A 20,398-nucleotide genomic window follows, 5' to 3' on the forward strand; every position below is an offset into this window, starting at 1 on the left:
CTTGTTGTTACCCTGTCTGGCGCTCGGCAGTAAGAGGCTAAAACAAGGACTGGTCAACTCGGAGTCAGTATACTGTGTCTGAGTGGGGTATTCATGTTAAACTGCGGCATGGTATCTCAGTGAGCTAGCACTATAAATCGGCATCAGTCATGTCTAGTACAAGCAGCCACACAAACACACACACGTACATGCACGTCGCTATATAAGCGCAATAATGTTGGACGCGACGTTAAACCCCATTTCACCTCACTTCACCTTAGGTTTAGGAGCGGGTTGGGGCGGGGTGGGTTTGGGTACAGTTGGCTTGATGACCCTATAAGGTTACCATACGACAAAATCAACTTATCTGATTTTTAATGTTGATATAGCAACTAAACTAAGCAAAAACTCTAATTATTTTTCACAGATCCTTTTTTCATTCATATATATTCTATTAGGAGTTGCCATTACATACATCCGGTCTAAGTACAAGGTGGGATATTGTTTGAAAAAAATCCAGGTCCTCCGAAAAGAGGCCCCACAACTCAGGAATGAAACATTTTCAGAATTACGTTTTTTGATCTGGTGGTGGTGTGGGATGTGGTATGTCTCAAAACTTGAGGAATTAAGTATTATCCGACATCGAACGTTTGAACTGATGCCTAGTACCCAATGTGTATATAGATCGGGTCGCTCTGCATCGCTATCAGTGCTGCTTACTCGCCAGACGTACTCATGTTGGGTCAGTCCAACCCTTAAAGCCTTATTGCTTTAGCTTGGTTGTTATTGTCTAGCGTTAATAGATCCACAAACGTCAATTGGTTTATCTTATATCGTATATCATCTGTCTGCCACGGCCAAATGAAATCTGTATCGGCAGATAATCGAGATTGTTGAGTCATTGTCGTTGACATTTTACTTTTTCAAAGACGATTTTGTAGAGCTTACATGTATGAAAAGGAAGCTTTCAGGGGGTAACTTCCACTAATTCCGCAGTACATCAATATTACATGTGTGCTTTATACCGAAATGATACCCTCATTAACGTTGTTTATGGATTTAGATATTTGTGTGTCATGGTAAACATAACTCTTTTGTCTGTCGTCATGGCAACAGCCTCTTATAAGGACTTCTAAACACTTACATAAACATGGCATTTTTATATCTTTAGGTGGTCCTAAACCTTCATTCGGTTAGGGCCAAACCATTTAATGTTCCTTGGGAAGGGGGAGGGGGGTTGCCAGGAATGTTGTTAGAATTGAGGTAATCTCTTAGCCACTGCATCAAACCACCCAATGACTTTCGATGAAGGAGGAGGTGCCAAAGGACAATTTAAGCTTTGGTGGTAACCTGAGAAAATTTTCCAGTTAAATTTCTGGCAGACCAAATTTCTTAAACCCCCAACATAAACCCACCCCCTGAATATATTAGGGTCGGTCCTGCTTGGAATTCGACCATAAAAGTATATGTAGTTCGTTCCCAAGACCCACAATACACGACTACTTGATCAAACCACTGCTCCGTGTGACATTGAGGTATTAACGATGAGGGTTGTTCTCGCACTAATGATGGTACCTGGTTTTTTGTGCAATACCATGTTCACCAAGACTGAGTCCTGCTTAGATCCTCCTCAAGCACCAGACACCTACTCCACAGCAAAGGGTCTCAGTTCCATCGAGTGCGGAGTTCTCTGTGGCCAGGACGACAGGTGTAGGGCCTTCAGCGTCCGAGAGGGAAACGGTAGCACATGTTACCTCAGCACAAAAAGGATAAGGTTGGATTATGGCTGTTCCAGTCAGTTCAAGCATTTCAATGTGAGTATAGTATTCGAAAGTTTAAGCAAACTTTGAAATTACATGAAATTGAAAACTAGTGTTAGTGAACTTGACCGGTGGGATAGATGTAGCTTTGGAGTGAAAGCATTCGTTCGTCACGTAGAATCCCCGGCTTATTCTTGGCTTGGGTACAATGTGTGAAGCCCATTTCTAGGGCGATATTCCTGGACATTTAATTTTTCGATACTCTGCAAGGTAACCCCGTTACTATCCAAATACCGTTACGACGGAAAGGAGGACTCAGCCCAAGCAGATCAGACCAAGTTGTAGATGATAGTGGGTTGTTAGAATGGTCCATTAACAGAGTTTTAGGCAAAAAAAAATGGACCTGTGTTGCAGTATTACGGATATGACAGTTCAGCATACACCAGAATCATATGCTATTACAAACGACAGGAATTGCAATGCACTGATGTTTGGTTAAAAAAACCCGTAGCTTTTCCCAATATGCTATTACAAACGACAGGAATTGCAATGCACTGATGATTTAAACATATTTATTCACAAGGAGTGAACGGGATTGGGGGACAAGTTCTTCCAACTTAGAATGCCCTCTCCCTGGTATTTACAAAATATTCACAATTTCAAATTCAATATATATGCATAAAACATAAAACACTATAGATGAGAGAGAGAGAGAGAGAGAGAGAGAGAGAGAGAGAGAGAGAGAGAGACAGACAGACAGACAGACAGACAGACATTGTTGAATGAACAGTTCTTTACACAAATCTTTTAGTTGTACATATATAATGTTGTACTGCCTTAAATATAGCTTCATTTTCTGTAACAACGTGATCTGCATTGCCGTGTAACAGTAAGTGTACATCAATAGGTATGTTATGAACAATATGTTTAAGGCTGTTTAACATAATTTCACGCTGATGACTAAAGAATGGACATTCCATGAGATAATGATATGCATTTTCACATGTATTCGAACATGTACAGTTCGGGTGATCTTTTATACCAATTCTATATAAATCATAATTCAATTGACTGCACATGTATCTCAGTTTTGTGTGTAAGATATTATATTTTCTTTTTCCATAAGCGAAGTACGCAGGTGACGTGGGGTGGTGCTTTTGTAGCGAATTTTTAAAACAAGAAATCGTAGAATTTCGATCTGATAACGGAATAGAGTTCCACAATCGGATAGACGATGGGTAAAAGGATTCACACGAATGTCTTAGTCTTGTGACAGGAACACTGATGTTTTCAGAGTTTCTGAGACTGTATGAGTTTTTTGCTGCAACCGTTTTGGGTAGAATATCTGTTAGATAGGAAGGGGCCATGTTATGATTAATTTTGAAGAAAAGACAAAGTTTACGTTTCTTTCTACGCTCAACTAAGGGTTCCCAACCGGTTTCGTAATATAATGAATGCCGGGGGGCATATTTAGGTAGACCAGTTACAATGCGTGCAGCTTCTAATTGTAATTGTTCTAATTTCTCACTTTGTCCTTCGGTGCAACCATCCCAAACCTCACATGCATATTCAAAGTGTGGTCTTATGAACATTTTATATATATTGTTAATAGTATTTCTGTGAAGTAGATGTTTGAGTTTTCTCATTGAGTAAATCATCTTGGAAGTTGTTTTAATTATGGTATCTATATGACAAGACCATTTGCCACTGGCTTCAAGTATAACACCCAAGTGCTTATGACTGTTTGCAGAGCTGATTTCTTTTCCGTTGAAATATAGTTTTAGACCTCCGTTGTTGTCTTTGCGAGAGAATAGAACCGATTTGGTCTTATCGGGATTGTAAGTTATGAGCCAAAGTTTCGCCCATTCACTTAAGATTGCTAAATTTGTGCTTAAGGAACGTTCCAGTACACTGTTATCATTGGATGACATGCCAATCGATGTATCGTCGGCAAACAGTCTTGTCATACAGTCTAATTTATCAGCAATGTCATTAACATAAACAATAAAGAGTAAAGGACCAAGCACGGACCCCTGTGGCACACCAGCCTTCATGTATCTTGGTTTGGATATTTCCCCATTCACAAATACGCTTTGGCTACGATTACTTATGTAACTGGTGATCCATTTTAACAATTGGCCTTTTATACCATACCTCTCTAATTTATACACAAGCCCACTGTGCCATACACGATCAAAGGCTTTTGATACATCACAGAATACAATACAATAGTTTTCTTTGTTATCTAACGCTGTACAAATTTGGTGGTAAAGTTCTATTAGTTGATGGACAGTTGAGTGACCAGCCTGAAACCCAGATTGGTACTTATACAACAATTTGTTCTCATGAAAATAATTATATAAATGTTTGAACACTACTCTCTCAAACAATTTTCCTAAACAACTAATGAGTGATATCGGTCTATAATTAGAAACGATAGTGTGATCACCTTTCTTAAATAATGGCATAACGTTTGCTTTTTTCCACACTGATGGAAATATACTTGATTGTAGTGACATATTGAACAGTAAACACAATGCTTCGCTTATAGAATATACAGTTTTCTTTAATAATTTATGACAAATTTTATCCGGTCCGGAGGCTTTATTAAGAGGCAAACATTGTATTATGTCTTCAATTTCCTTTTTAGATATGATTATGTTGTTTATCTCTGTCTCTGTACGAAATGTGAAGTCGGGCATAGTTGTTCTTGTATCGTGGACATCAGATATAGATTGAAAATATTTATTCAGTTTCTCTGCCTTTTCAATATCAGTAAAAATTGTCGGGTGTTCGTCCGTATCATACATTTTAAGAGCGGCTATGTTGTTAGCTGAGCCAGAGTTCTTCACAACATAACGTAAAACTTTCCAGTAAGAGGGTTTGTTTTCTGCATGCAATTCTGATAGCAATTCATCGAGGTTTGAGTAAAAATGTTCTTTAGCGTGACATTTCATGTTATTTACTTTGTTCCTCTGATTTTTATAGGCCCGAATGTCTTTTTCCTTTTTACTTTTTCTAGCCTTCTTTTTTAATCTATCTCTTTTCCTGGATTCTCGTCTTAAACTGAAGTCATACCAAGGTTTGTCATTTGGACGAATGGTTACTACTTTGGTTGGAATGCATATTTTAACATATTTATTCAAGTATTTATAGAACAGATTACATGCTTCATCAACATTTGAATTTTGACTAAATAATTCATTCCAGCAAGTATTTTCAATGAGCGAATTGAGCTTATCATAGTCACCGTTTTTGAAACATGAAATTTCTCTTTTATATGCTAATTTTGTTCGCAAACCAGTGTCTATTTCAATGTAAGTTCCCCTATGGTCGCTAATTTTACTATCAAAATCAATTACACCACTGTCGATGACTTTTATATCTTCACTGATAATAATAGGATCCAATAAACTACTGGTATGGTTCGTAATTCTGGTAGGCTCGGTTATGATATTTTGTAGATTTTTCCTATTTATTAATTCATTTACGTTTAAGCTCCTAGACAATAACATGTTTTCATTTATGTCACCAACAATAGTAATCTTGCACGAAATATCCAGGGCATTTTCAATGCTATCATCTAAGCGAGTCCAAAAGTTCACTGAATTATGTTCAGGTCTGTAGACAGAGCACAATAAAATTGAGCTTTGAGGTAAGCATATTTGAATCCATATCGATTCGTCTTGCATGTTTTCTAATTCGTGTCTTCTTTTAAAAGATAACAGCTTATTTACATATATCATAACACCACCACCGAACATATTTCTGTCTTTTCGTACCGGTTCGTAAAAGTTTTCCCAGCTCAAGTCTTCATTTTTAATACTGTCATCTAGGTGTGTCTCGGTAAAACAAAATGCACTGATGTTTGGTTAAAAAAAACCCGTAGCTTTCCCAAGTACCGCGCCGAGTCAAGTATAGCCACTTAAAATTTATATTTGTCGGATAAGAAGTCTATACCTTTTCTATAGCAGTTTAGCATATCTTGTGGTAAGACCATTGTTGAATGAAAATAGCGAAAAAGAACATAAGACATACGGCCTGTAGAGTATTTTATGTCAGTTAGGAACCGACCATTCGATTTTCTGGGGGAGCTGACATAAGCACACCTCAGAACTTCGTACCAGGTGAGCTTATAAAGGGTGAGCTATCTTTCGACATATTTTATGAATAAATCGTATTGGGTGATGACGGATGTTGCACGCCGTACAGAGACAGATGGCAATACGTCACATAAGCCTTTTGGACATCTTGCATGAATGGATAAAAATTAAGCTAACTAGAACTGTCCTATGGGGAATTAAAGGGCAAGTTCACACGGAAATGAACCATTTTTTCTTGTACTTTTTCCACATTAAAAGTGTTAACATAGAAGTGTCATAGACAAAAATATGAAAATATCATATTTAATTAACATATTTTTTGCACTAAAACGATTTATATTTTTCACATTTACCAAGTGTTCTATTTCCATAACAAAAACACCATGGCTTATGCCCCTTGCAATATGACGTCATTGGTGCCAATTGATAAACATTATGACGTCATCATGCTTTGTTAGAGCCGCTTCACGTGGTGTAGGTACAGTTTTGTGATTCTAGCATCTCAGATGCCAGCCAGAATTGTGTTATGCTGAGTCACCACTGCGCCGGAGTGTGTCGTAGACCATGTTGTTTTACCGCAAACTGGTCCTTGATATCTTTTGCGTTGAGAATAGACAGGGACCCAGTTGAATTGGCACCAATTACGTCATAATCTAAGGGGGATAACTCAGGCCTATTTTGCTCGTAAAACGAAGGCCTCATAACGGCATATCACTTTCGTACTATTGTGAGCTTCCTACTTTCACTGTGAAAAAAAATGAGTGTATATTTTCAAACACAGATACTAACTAATTCTAAAATTGCTTTTTGTTTAGAAAAAGAAAGAAAGTGATTTTTGCGTGTACACTTCCCCTTTAAGGAAGACATATCGTACAGTGTCCGTAGCTACACCTACGTACATATCTGAAAGAAATTAATGTAGTAGTTTAGAAGTTGCCCAGACAAATTGAAATGACGAAGTAATAAAAGGCAATAACTCCGCCCAGAGGAAAAATACAATTGCAATGTGCCCAACAAAATGTTGAGGTGGCCACGTGTACAAATATTAATTGAAATCAGTCAATTAGTTTGGAAGGAATTGTTCGCAAAGTTATTTTCTGCGAACAGACCGACAGACGGGCTGACACGCCGATTACTTTATACCCCCTAACTTCGTGGCAAGGGAATACAAATAGATATTTACTCATTTAGATGTTTGAAACCTGTATGTTACAAAATGGCGACTGGGAGACCATCTTGGATTTCTGAATGTGGTTATATTACTGTATATTGTGCTAATCATCCACACCTAGTTTCATAAATACCACTTAATTGTATGGTAAAATAGTTTTAAAGTGGGTTAACTATCTAAATTGCGACCAATCATAGGACTCCATTACGCTGGTATTGTAATAAAATATACTTAGTGTGCAAAAATATATCTAAATATCCCTTTTAACGTAAATAAAGACATATTGTATAGAGTCCCAAGATAAACCTCTGTACCAAGATTTAACAAAACCGTCAGTTATGACCCATAGAGAAAACCTGTAAATAACGACCAGATTGTCGTTGTTGAGAGTAAAAGGTTGTTGGAATATGAAAGGTGCAGTGCACCTACACAAGTTCCATGGCTCTACTTTTTGTTGTTCCCGAGAAAACGCGCACAGTTAAAGAAAGAATATGTTCTATTAAGAATAATTAGTCTTTACTTTATTCAGTACTTGTGAGTGAGTGATTTGGTTTTACGCCGCTTTTAGCAATATTCCAGCAATATCACGGCGGGGGACACCAGAAATAGGCTTCACACATTGTACCATGCCGGGAATCGAACCCGGGTCTTCGGCGTGACGAGCGAACGCTTTAACCACTAGGCTACCCGACCGCCCCTATTCAGTACTTGTAGGCCACGGGCCTTTATGTACAAACGAAATACAATTTAGGTGCAAACAGTATAAAATACAACACATAAGCATTTTTTTTAAAAAGCCGTTTTAACATAATTGCATATCATCAAAGTTGGAGTATTTGTGTTCGTACAGAATTGGCGTAAAACCAGTACTTTTCTGTATTCATACTGATAATAGGGTCTTGCGATGACAGTAGTGTATTAAACTTCAGAATATTTAGAAAGATATAAATTTGCCTTAGATGGCTACAACATAGAAAAATTAACAAAATGTGATAATCATATCCGATATGGTTTAGCTTACAAACTTTACATTTTCCTAAATTCAAGAGGAATATTGAAATGTCGTCCACGTTCAATTTCTAAATTGTGAGAACTGAGACGAAAACTAGTCAACGTGGTCCTGAAATGTTTTTACAGTTATACTACTCAAATAGTTCTCACATGAAATGGATGTTTTAAACTGTGCATATTAAGCCATTTGAGGGCTTTCGCATAGATCAAACCTGCCAAACCTGGAAAAATAGTTTTAACCGCTGACGTAACATATTTGAAAATACGGTTTTATTACCACATGTTTGAAAGTACCAGAAATCACCAAATCCTAATCTAAAAATAATAGTTTTAAGGTTCGTTACCCAATTTACGTGGCCTTGGTTCATCGTACAACCGCAACATATTGTAACTTTTGTTGTTGAAGACCTATTCTACCCCGGAATATTCACGGGTCTCAAAACATTTGAAGTAAAAGTGAGGCGGGTATGGTTTCAAGGAATGTATACTAATTAACAGGACCATGAACACCTTTCTTGCCTGAAATGGAATATTATTTAAGCATTCGACCTCAGTAATCTATTGCTAAAATACAAGCCAAGATAACTTATCCAGTACCTTCTTCATACGTATTTCCATCATAATACCATTTCTTTCATAACGTGATAAACCTGCCCTATTTTTGAAAATCAACTATTTTTGTTTTCGATAGATTGACTGGCATTTCCCATTTACAACAGTCCTCATGCAAGATATTCAACTTCATTTGTATGGTGTTGACAGCATTGCTAAACACAATAAGGTCAAATAGAAGTCGAAAAAAATATAAATAAATTCCGGATGTAATTTAACACCAAAACGACAATTTTGTTCCATTTCAGTAACCAATTCGTTTATAAAAAAATCTGAAACAAAAAGGGACAAAGGAAACACTCTTGCCTCACACCCATGAAGCAACAAGTATACCAGATACTCTGTTGTTTGAAAGAACACAAGCCTTTACATTACTGTACATGGAATTGGCATTTTACCCTTTTTAGCATTCAAAAAATGTTTGAACGATGGCTTCCATAGATGTCGTCAAGGCCAGATGATATATTATGTTTCTTGGCACCGATGCTTTCAAAATGTTCTGATCTGGTGATTGGGGATTCAATTGACAGGTCTTGCAGATAACCTTAAAATGTCAATGATGTCACTATATCCTCCACCTCACCAAGATTATCCTGAATACTTATTGGTTCAGAATTCAGCGACGAGAAATAGTCCCCTAAGTCTTGTATGCCAATAGGGTTGGGTCGTTGTGGTCGTCTAGACACACGCTTTATGATGTCCAAGAAATGTTTAGAGTCTACCGCTGCTGCATTTTCTAGGTTACCAAGTGCCTTTCACATTGTGCAAACTGGTTCTTCTTGATTCCACACAGTCATGATCAGCTGCATTCATTTCAAACTTTTTTTTATACTTAATAAGGTATAAGTTATCTTTAGTTTTTGCTGAACGCAGTTAAATAATGGCACTGTTCATGTTTTTTACAGAGACATTCATCATCATCGGGGAACATGTCACTCGATTCTAAACCATAATCTATCACACTATACACTAAATGCCCAATAAGGGGCACGGGTGGCACAGTCGTCTAAGGAGCCGCGATTCGCTGTTCAGAGTTGCGTCCCTTGGGCACGCCAGAAACCTATGATTGTGGGTTCGAATCCCGTTTCGCCCCGATTATGTTTCTAGGTTTGTCAGCACCATACCCGTGCTCGTGGGTTTCACCGAAGTGGTGAACGTCTGAGACCTGCACCACTCCGGGCTTTCCTCCCACATTAAGCTGACACGCCTTGATATAACTGGAATACTGTTAAAAGCGGTGTTAAACCCAACTCACTCACTCACTCGCTGATCTGTCTCTTTATGCATTACATGCGGAGTTTTTGCTAGGATTGGCAAAGTCAAAAGAAAGTAATTTGCCAGAGAAGTTTGACATAAGTTTCAGGGGTATTGATGATTTGATATCGGTCATTAACTATCAAATAGCCAATTCCATTCTATTGATTTACCCACCTGAACCAGAAACAAAGGAGGCCTGTGAGACCACCTCGTAGGTTTCAATTTTAGATATTTGCATAAAGGGATCAGGGTGATGAAAAACTCTCGAGACTCCATGACAAGAGTGAGTGAGTTAATATTTAACGTCACATCGGTAGTATTTCAGCCATATCGTGACGGGAAGTTAGACATTTTTAATACATATATGTAAATAAAATATAAACCTGTCATCGAAGGACAGTAAAATTACTAGAGTATCACAGATTTTTTATTTTAAAACTAGCATGAAACCATAAAAAGATATCACTATAAGTAACGGTACAATATAAATATGGGCTATAGATCGCCAGCAGTTGAAGGTAGATCACCATGCTGGGATCCATGGGGACTTACAGTACTTTGGCTACCTGCATGCACCCCAGCCGGATTTACATCATCCCTTCAGCTGTTGGCGATTATTGACAGATTTAGCAAACATTAAAATAACACATATGCTACGATTAAAAGCGTGGTATAATTAAACATACTTTGACAGACGTGGTCTTACATACCCTCTCAGGGGGACAATAATTTTACACTACTTTAACCCCTTCGAGGATACAGCCACTAACAATCTCAGTTATTACATTTATTCTACCAATTATAAAAAATGTATATTATATAAACAACATTATAGTCAAAACTTGTGGTACAATTCAATGTTTTTAAAAAAAAACAATGACTAAATGAGAACTGATATTAAAAAGATCCTTAACAGATGAAACATTGAAATAAGTATCCCTTGTGATGGCAATATCAATACAGTCAAGCAGGACATGCTTGACTGTGATTCTTTCATCACAGGGGATACAGAACGGAGGATCTTCACCTTGTAACAAATCCATGACAAGAGGTATGATTTAAACTTTCCCTTCGTGTCGAGCAATATTCCAGCAGCTCCAGACTTTAGTGTCTACATTTCACAACTTCAAAGATTTCAAAGAGCTTCATACGACAGTTGTTTGATTTAGGTTACAACGTTACAGGCCTAAGTAAAGCTTTCAAAAAGTATTATGGCAGACATGAGGAGAATATTTCCAAATTTGTCGCATCAGTGACAAAAATAATCCCTGATGCAATTCCCTTTTTGACTTTTACCATATGTTCCCGTGTTTTATTAGGACTTGACTTTTTTGCATTTGTTTGTGAAGATTGCCATCGGTGAGGCAGGATACGCTCACCTTTTCGCGAACACCTGTTCGTATCATCACTGTTTGATAGTGATTCATAAGCACGTGATCATGACATAGTTGGAATCGTACAATCGGTTCTGCTTTAGCAGAGATTTCTTATGAACATCAATAGAGTTTTGTTGCTTATATTTAACAGATAAGGATGAGGATGAACCCACTCACAATTATCGCCATATACATGTATAGTTGAGCTTAAGATTTTTAATTCATATGTTTAGGTAATTATATGTGCTTTCTCAGGAATTTGATTCAAGGTGCCACTTCCACGGCATCTTCATAAACTCTACCTACGGCTGCAGATGCTATGACGGTTACATTGGTAGCTGGTGTGCAAGGCTCATGCAAGGTAATATCTGATGCCACTGGAATAACATTCATCACATTTACTTATGTGAAGAAGACACACAATATTACCAAATAGTATTTACTGAGATTATTTTTGCTTTTCGCCGCACTCAGAAATTATTCAGCTGAAAATTAATAATGGAATCCAAAGCAGATGAACTTGATAATGCAATAATATCACGATGTTTGTGTTGGTTTGTTTGACGCTGCACTCACTGGTGTAGTACAATGGCATGCAATTACCAACCCACCGAGCCTGTCCATCCGATCGTCTCTTAAGACCAGCATAGGTTGCTGGGGACCTATTTTAACCAGGAGAGAGTCCTGCTTTGTTAAAATGTGCTGTTTTGTGCCACAGATTGCACCGAAGGATGGAAAACTGACCACTACAAAGGCACGAAAGAAGCATATTACATTCAACCTTTCAACTCTCCCGTTCACTTCAAGGTATTTTGTAGAATGGTTCATGGTGGCAAAACATTCCAGATGAATCAAAGGTTTGAATTTCCGTCCGTTAACTTCTCGAGACCGTGGGCAGAGTACAAACATGGCTTTGGAGATTATCTGAGAAATGGTAAGTGTAACACAATCCTTTAAATTACCCTTCTGCTTTGTACTTTGTTGAACAAAAACATCCTCGAAGCACCTTCAATTTGTATCTTATTTGTAACTCATGCTTGCCATAAAAGGTGACTATGCTTGTCGTAAGAGGTGACTAACGGGATCGGGTGGTCATTCTCATTGACTTGGTTGATGCATGTCATGGATCCCAATTGCCTGGATTATTTACAGACCGCCGTCATATAGCTGGAATTATTGCTTAGTGCGGCGTTAAACAACAAACAAACAAACAATAATTTATAGACACGAATGAGGGGTGAAACATTTCAAAGTTTTATAAGCAGTGACACTGTTATGTGTTAGATTAATCCGTTTGATCTTGAAGGATGATTGTTGTGCGGAAGGAGAAAAGTCCTCATTTCAGGGAAATTCTACATACAATTCACGAGCAGACATAACACCCTTTCGTGCAATGGTAGACCGTCTGTCTAAATATTTCAGCATTTTTGTAAATCATTTGTATATGGCGAAAAGTGAATTTGCCAGACATTTTGATGTTTATCAAAACAACATTCTACCATGAATGTGAAAATTACACGATTCTGAGTGAGTGAGGTTTAACGCCGCTTTTAGCAATATTCCATTAATATTGCGACGGGGGACACCACAAATGGGCTTCACACATTGTACCCATGTCGGGAGTCGAAGTCGGGTCTTCGGCGTGACGAGCGAATGCTTTAACCACTAGGCTACCCGACCGCCCCGAAACAAATCAATCAGAGGCAGTTAAAACACAACAACCCCCCTCTGCATGAAACAGGCGGTTTTACGCCCGCATCACCGCAGAAGCTAATAGTACTTTTTTCAGTCATTGTCGGTTTAAATATTTATACCTACAATTACAGGTTACAAAATGCAAATTTGCACTTACTATAAAAGTCAGAGGATGTGTGGCAATACATTTCGTACAGAAAACACGATAGAAATCGACAGAGCTTAGTTTTCTTTAGAGATGCCCACCTCATGTTAGCTTACCAAGTCTCCGTACTTAAATGCTTTCAATTCCTGCCATATGTTTGAGTGAAGTATTACAGTGTAAACAAACTGCTTGTTGAAAATATACAGCGCCATGTTTTGTTTACAGGCTGTAGTCGGTGATTCCGTATTTCAAATCGACAACCCACTCAAAACACTCAAAACTCAACCCATGCCGCTTTAATCAATATATTTGCTAATAAACATACTGCGTTTTCAATGTAGAGCTAGGTAACCTAAACCTTTAACAACGCTTAATTTAACTTTTGAAACCTCGCGCTGCGCGATCGGTTACATATTCCATTTGGCGTTTAAATCTATCTAGCTTTAAAAAATAAATAAAAACACAGTATGTTTATCTCCTAGTTATCATCCCCTTTGGAGACGTTATCTACAGCCGGGTAACACTCATGACTTTCCACGGACCGGTCGACCACCCGCACCATATTCGGTTGGTGCATATACAGAATCATGCCCAAACGGTCATATTAACAGCTCGGACTACCCGTGAAGATTCCGGGGTAGAATAGGTCTAGAGCAACCCATGCTTGCCGTAAAAGGCGACTATGCTTGTCGGAAGAGGCGACTAACGGGATCGGGTGGTCAGACTCGCTGACTTGGTTGATGCAGGTCATCGATCCTAATTGCGTGTATCGATGCTCATGATGTGAATCACTGGATTGTCTGGTCCAGACTCGATTATTATTACAGACCGCGATCATATAGCTAGAATATTGCTGAGTGCGGCGTAAAACAACAAACCAACCAACAGCTCGGACAATTCCTGGCTTGAGTTTTTTATTTTATCTACTCGTGGCAGAACCGCAGGCAGCCGGTGGCTGGAACACACTATCCGGACTCGATGTCCAGCGATACGCCCAAGTTTGCCTCTACCGTCAGGCACGCCTAGCTAGGTGTAGACAGCATCTGAGGTTCAGAAGACAAGACTAGGGCGGTATACCGTTCACGGATGAGTCCAGGTTGTATCTGAGGTTAAGAAGACAAGACTAGGGCGGTATACCGTTCACGGATGAGTCCAGGTTGTATCTGAGGTTCAGAAGACAAGACTAGGGCGGTATACCGTTCACGGATGAGTCCAGGTTGTATCTGAGGTTCAGAAGACAAGACTAGGGCGGTATACTGTTCACGGATGAGTCCAGGTTGTATCTGAGGTTAAGAAGACAAGACTAGGGCGGTATACCGTTCACGGATGAGTCCAGGTTGTATCTGAGGTTAAGAAGACAAGACTAGGGCGGTATACCGTTCACGGATGAGTCCAGGTTGTATTTGAGGTTAAGAAGACAAGACTAGGGCGGTACACCGTTCACGGATGAGTCCAGATTGTATCTTGACAGCTCTGTTTGTCTTGCAAGGGACTACAGGCATCTAGAAGAATTTTTCGCGACGCTTGCGTTACTCAACGGCGTCAGTCTGGGAGTGCAAGTGTAATGGAATGGGATGGCAATTCAACTCATGGAAGAACACATGTACAACTCCTCACTGTTAACGTCAATATGGATGGCGTACGTATGTTGGTTATGCCCTTAAATGTCACGTTGGTTATGCCCGTCCTCAACTTGCTTGCGTTGTAACAGACAGCTGTTTTGACCTCAGTCATGTGCATATGTAAACACATGTTTTTTGTCTGCCATGTATTGTTTCAAAATAGCTTCTCACAAAGAGGGCTCGCCACAATAGCGAGAAGAATATCGGATTTCAGGCTAACAATGTCCACGCTAAATTACTGTGTTTTGTCGTTCCATCTTATGATTTATGATCAGATTTATGAAACCTCAAGGTTGCCCCATGAAAACCCAACGGATATGGTCTGACTAAGATGATTTATTTAAAGTCAACTTTGGACATCGGAAAGTGTTCCTTAATTTGGGTTTTGAGGTGACTTGATGAAGGCTTGAGCCATATACACTTATTAAATTTGACGATTTCGGAATCCAAAATGCAGCATGTGACCACACTTACCAGTTATGACATCAGATCTATAAATTACTTGAGCACTCGGTGTCGTGATTGAACAGGAAAGAAAGTGACGTGCAAAGATCTTGCCAAGGGGCCAACTATTATTTGTATTTGTGTTATCTGGTGACAGGACAGACACCGTTACTTTGGACAAGATTATTGTTAACAAAACAAATGAACTTAAGTGTAAACACAATAAGTCTTTTGCTGTTATAAGACTTTCGTGATGTGATGCCACATAATTCTCCATGGATTTGATCCCAGAGACTTCAGGTAATTTGAGAATATTCGACATATTATTTGTGGACAACGGCAAAAATATAAAATTCTAAAAATAGCAAAAGGCACCTCTACTGAGCCTGATTGTTAAGTGTACCAAGTTTTGGGAAGCTAGGTTGTACGGTTTAGAAAATATGCTCTGGACAAGAGCAGTACCCTCAAATTTCCTAACTTCATAATATTTCCATGGAAACGACAAAAATATAAAATTCTAAAAATCTCTAAATAGCAAAAGGCACCTCTACTGAGCCTGATTGTTAAGTGCACCTAGTTTTGGGAAGCTAGGTTGTACGATTTAGGGCATATGCTCCGGACTAACAATGATTACAGACGGACAGACGGACATACTGATGGCTATATTCCCCCCGTCATTATATGTCGGCGGGATAAAAAGTAACATGTCTTGTCAAAATACATTTTACTTGGAAATAACTCATTGCTGTGTTTAACAATGAAGATATTTATAAGTTGTATGTGTATTAAAAATATATATAAATATCATATAAATAGTCAACAGATGATGATCGATTCTTCAAACTTTGCTCACGTTAGTGTCATTCACCCAGGTTCCATATGGCACACATGGAACAGTAGAAAGTGAAGGCAATCTTTTCTCAATATCGTGTATGGTATCGTCTTCCCATGGAAGCAATGAGATCCCGAATTGTGACATGAGGAGTGTTCACTCGTGCCAACTGTCGGAAGTTCAGTGGTTGTTGCTGACGTTGATCCAGTGCATCCTATTAATGTTCGACTGAGATTAAATCTGGAGAAATGGAGGTCCATGGCATGGCCTGGATGTTGTCATTCCTGGAAATAGCTGTTGTCAGTCTTCTGTGACGTCGTGCGGTGTCTTTTTGGAAAATAACCGATGTGCTTGAAGAATCTCATCCATGGGCCATTTCCCAGAACTTGCACTAAGTCTGCTCTATCAGTGCGGGTGATAACTGCTCACATAATTACACTACCACAACCAAATATGTCTACTTCCTGTATGGAGTTTCGTGTAAAACGTTCCCCAAGACCCCTGTAAACACGACGTCTACCATCCGCACGGAAGCATAAAACGTGACTCGTCACTGAATCAAACTTGTCTCCATAGCAGCTGTGGCCATATTCTGTGACCTTGACACCATTGACGTCACAGCGGTATTATGAGCAGGCTACCACGTTCTCTGGTCATGAGAACATGCAACTGACCAATTATCGAGCGAGGTCACCACTCTTACGACAAGCAATAGATTGACTGGAACCAATTCTGACCCGAAATGAGCTTCAAGTGGATGTTAAGAGATCCAGTGATGTCGGCAGCTTCTGTCAACCCCCAAGACCATCCTCTTCAAAAGAGCATACGACTGACCTCTCCAAGAACGTAGTATTTGGATCAGATGTTCTATATAAAAGCTAGTTATTGTTACTGTGTATTTCTGTTTTGCAGGTAACCACTGGACAGGGCTCAACATGTTGCATTATGTTACAACAAACCGGCCTCATCAATTTATTGTAATAGTACACTTCAACGAGGCGGGAGAGATACATTGGAGACAACGTTTCTACAAGAATTTCACGGTACGTACAAATTAAAAGCTCCTTGCTTTATAATATACAAAGTGTCATGGAGATGTTGTGTTAATGAAGACAGGTTTTGACTGGTTTGAAGGGACTAGGATGGTAAAGGCACTACCATATGAACCCAAACAACGACGTTTGTGGGTGAATGGGATGAATGAATGTAATATCATTGGCTTGTCCAATAATCTAACGTTTAGACTGACATAGACTAAGTGTTATTGTATGTAACATAACGTAATTCAAATTTAAAACTGCGGACTCATTTAAACATTTATGTGGAATAACTGCCAATAAAGGAAATGAATTAAGTCGTCCCTCCTAAATACGTATGAGGTCTTCTTCTGTGTCATATACAACCATTGATTGGATATATAAATTCAAACCCGTTTTTTATTTCGGATCAAACGTCTGGCTCTCATTAAAGAATAAGGACCAGCTGTGTCATTTGTCGTTCATGATATCGCTCATGATATCACTCATACACGGAAGCTAAAGACATTCAGTTATTGACACAGTAAACATATAATCATGTCGAATAAGTTCTTGCGGAGTACCTGCATCTAATTTCACCAAAAATATTATAAAAATATTGTTGTAATCCTTTCACTAGAAAAAACTGAATTTGAAGAGAATTTGAATTCATTGTGTAATAATTAAAATTTCCTTGTGTTCATTGAAAGTTCTGCATTTCTGATTGACTGAATTGGTCACATGTTATTGCATTCATTTCACAATGAATGTAAATAATTAAGCCACGCCCACCGAAGTGGACTTCTTTTATTACTACGGAATGTCGAGGAATCCCAATATTACAGTCGAGGGAATTCCCTTTTTGCTCACTTGTATCCTCATGCACAGGTCATTTAGCGAAATTCACGCATATTCGTTGTCCAAACAACCCTTTGAGACCGGTGGCCGAGAAGGAATGAAACAGCAAACGTGCAGGCTCGCTCGCCGTGGTTCCACAATTTTCATGTCTTCGGGTTTCATTTCTAACTAGCATGTTTCCAACTGTGTCTTCCTGTTCTCAGGGAACTAATGTTTGAATCTGGCGGTAACTGACCATGTCATTTGAAACAGCCGCCATATTTGTTCCGGCTCGTGACAGTCTGACCGTTACACTGCTTCTTGTGTCTTGTCTTGATTGACAGGTCCTATGAACATTGTTTTGATCTTACTTTCCGTTGATTGGCTACTAACTTTGTGCATGCATTTAACAATCACCCGATTCATGTTACGCCACAGTATGTATTCCTACACCTGGAATGTTTATCAATCTCGTCATTTTTATGTGTTTTGATATACATATATAACTGTTGTTGGTTAAACTATTGCAGATAAAACATGTTTTTGTTGTGGAATTTAATTATAAGCATTGACTGTGTATATTTTCGGTTCATTGAGGTAGTAATCGGAATACCGATGTGCAAACTTTTGTAAGAATCCGCTACTACCCGGATTCATACAGTTTGAACATTGGTTTTTCGATTCCTACCTCAATGAACCGAAATAAATACACAGTCAAACCTTAGATCAAATTATTTATAGACTAGTCATGTGTTCGTCTTTCTGATACTTATCGAGATGCATTGTAGTGGAGATCGCAGGAAACAATGACATCTTACTGTAATATTGTACCAGGTGACAAGTGAAGTAGACGGATACCGTTTTGACTTTCTCTCTTCTCAACCTAATGTTGGCGGAAAAGATCGTAAACTGGAAGATGGACTGTCGGCACTTCAAGGAGCAAGATTCTCCACCTACGACACTGACAACGACCTCAGTGGTGACAACTGCGCGGACATCCACCAGTCAGGGTGGTGGTTCACGACATGTGGGGGCTACAACCCGACTGGGCAACCACAGTCTCCAGCAGTCCAGAACAAGACGTCTGACCCCACACACATGTCATGGCCTCACCATCTAGGTTACAGCGCCATATCTATCCAACTCTACGTTAAGGCAACTTAGTTGCAACCTTATTGCCTGAACAGGCAAGTCGTAAAGTCTGACCGCGCGATCTATTAGTTGTAAAGCTGAGTTACATGGAACCAATTCTATCCCGACTCCACAGAATAACCAAGGTTAGACGTCAGCTACACGTTTTCTTATTTCGGACAGCTTCATACAACTGTGAAATCACCATGCCACACTCTTAAATCACCATGCCACACTCTTAAATCACCATGCCACACTCTTAAATCATCAGGACTCAAAAGTCAGAGAAGTTTATGTTGAAGCAAGTTATCCGTTGAGTACAGAAACTTTAAGTGAGAAATCTTTGTTTGACATTGTTTGTTTGTTTGTTGTTTAACGCCGCACTCAGCAATATTCCAGCTTTATGACGGTAAATAATCCAGTTTGGACCAGATAATCCAGTGATTGACATCATGAGCATCGATCCACGCAATCGGGATACGATGACATGCAAACGTGTTGTCGTATTCCAATGACACATTGCCCAAACTCCATTACAACATCCGTGGGATGTGTTGTGAACACTGACCAATTGTCTTGTCCAGGTATAAATAGAGTGGTCCTTCATTTTTGAATGTATATTTTATATTTATGGACACCCATCTCGCCATTGCAAGCAATATGTTTTATGCGTTAAAACTGCAGAACATTTAAGTTCAACACATAAGTGCTACAGTAGACTACATCGAGTATCAGTGGATTGTGGTGTTTGTATTATTTGATTCAGATATGTTAAGGCGTTGCTTAAACATATTATGATTAAACATGATCAACTTCAGAATGACATATATGTATCAAGATATTTTTGTCAATATTTCAGATAATGTTTGCCTTCACGTTTATTGTATGCAATAAAACTATTTGCAAAAAGAACTGTTTTTTTTTCTTCTATATTATCATATAATTTATTTAATCTACTTGCATATGCTCATGTTTTGAGTGATTAACGATGGCACGATATGCGTCAACACATAACGGTTTTCTAAGACACATACTAGTAATGATTTTAAAAGATATAATAGGTATGGTTGGTTGGTTTGTTGTTTAACGCCGGACTCCAATATTCCAGCTACATGTATATGACGGCGGTCGTTAAATAATTGAGTCTGGACCTGACAATCCAGTGATTAATATCATGAATCATCGATCTACGCAATTGGGATCGATGACATGCATCAACCAAGTCAGCGACCCTGACCACACGATCACGTTAGTCGCCTCTCACGGCAAGCATGGGTTGCTGAAGACCTATTCTACCCCGGAATCTTCACGGGTCGGTATGAACAGGGAGCAGATGCTGGCAGTTGTAGCTGAAGTCCGACCCTTACCGGCGGCACGGGTGGCCCAGTCGTCTAAGGCGCCGTGATT

The 20,398-nt window shown here is 39.0% G+C and overlaps 1 protein-coding gene across 1 annotated transcript; it reads left to right on the forward strand.

Moving 5' to 3' along the window:
• Positions 1-1,523: 1,523 nt before the first annotated feature.
• On the forward strand, positions 1,524-19,024 carry LOC139468328 (fibrinogen-like protein 1). Its single transcript, XM_071250227.1, has 5 exons — positions 1,524-1,793; positions 11,525-11,630; positions 11,988-12,203; positions 16,920-17,050; positions 18,695-19,024. Exons 1-5 carry the CDS (start codon positions 1,524-1,526, stop codon positions 19,022-19,024), a joined length of 1,053 nt encoding a protein of 350 aa, XP_071106328.1.
• The last annotated feature ends 1,374 nt before the right edge of the window (positions 19,025-20,398 follow it).

This window comes from Haliotis cracherodii, unplaced genomic scaffold, assembly GCF_022045235.1.
Source record: "Haliotis cracherodii isolate W230 unplaced genomic scaffold, xgHalCrac1.p SCAF_2, whole genome shotgun sequence".
Lineage (NCBI taxonomy): Eukaryota > Metazoa > Mollusca > Gastropoda > Lepetellida > Haliotidae > Haliotis > Haliotis cracherodii.

What these genes read in the sequence shown, in the direction of transcription:
- LOC139468328 (XM_071250227.1), top strand. Translation starts at nt 1,524, where the DNA reads ATGAGGGTTGTTCTCGCACTAATGATGGTACCTGGTTTTTTGTGCAAT. An exon ending in GTCAGTTCAAGCATTTCAAT is followed by an intron (nt 1,794 to 11,524) that starts GTGAGTATAGTA and finishes GTGCTTTCTCAG; the next exon opens with GAATTTGATTCAAGGTGCCA. An exon ending in GTGTGCAAGGCTCATGCAAG is followed by an intron (nt 11,631 to 11,987) that starts GTAATATCTGAT and finishes TTTGTGCCACAG; the next exon opens with ATTGCACCGAAGGATGGAAA.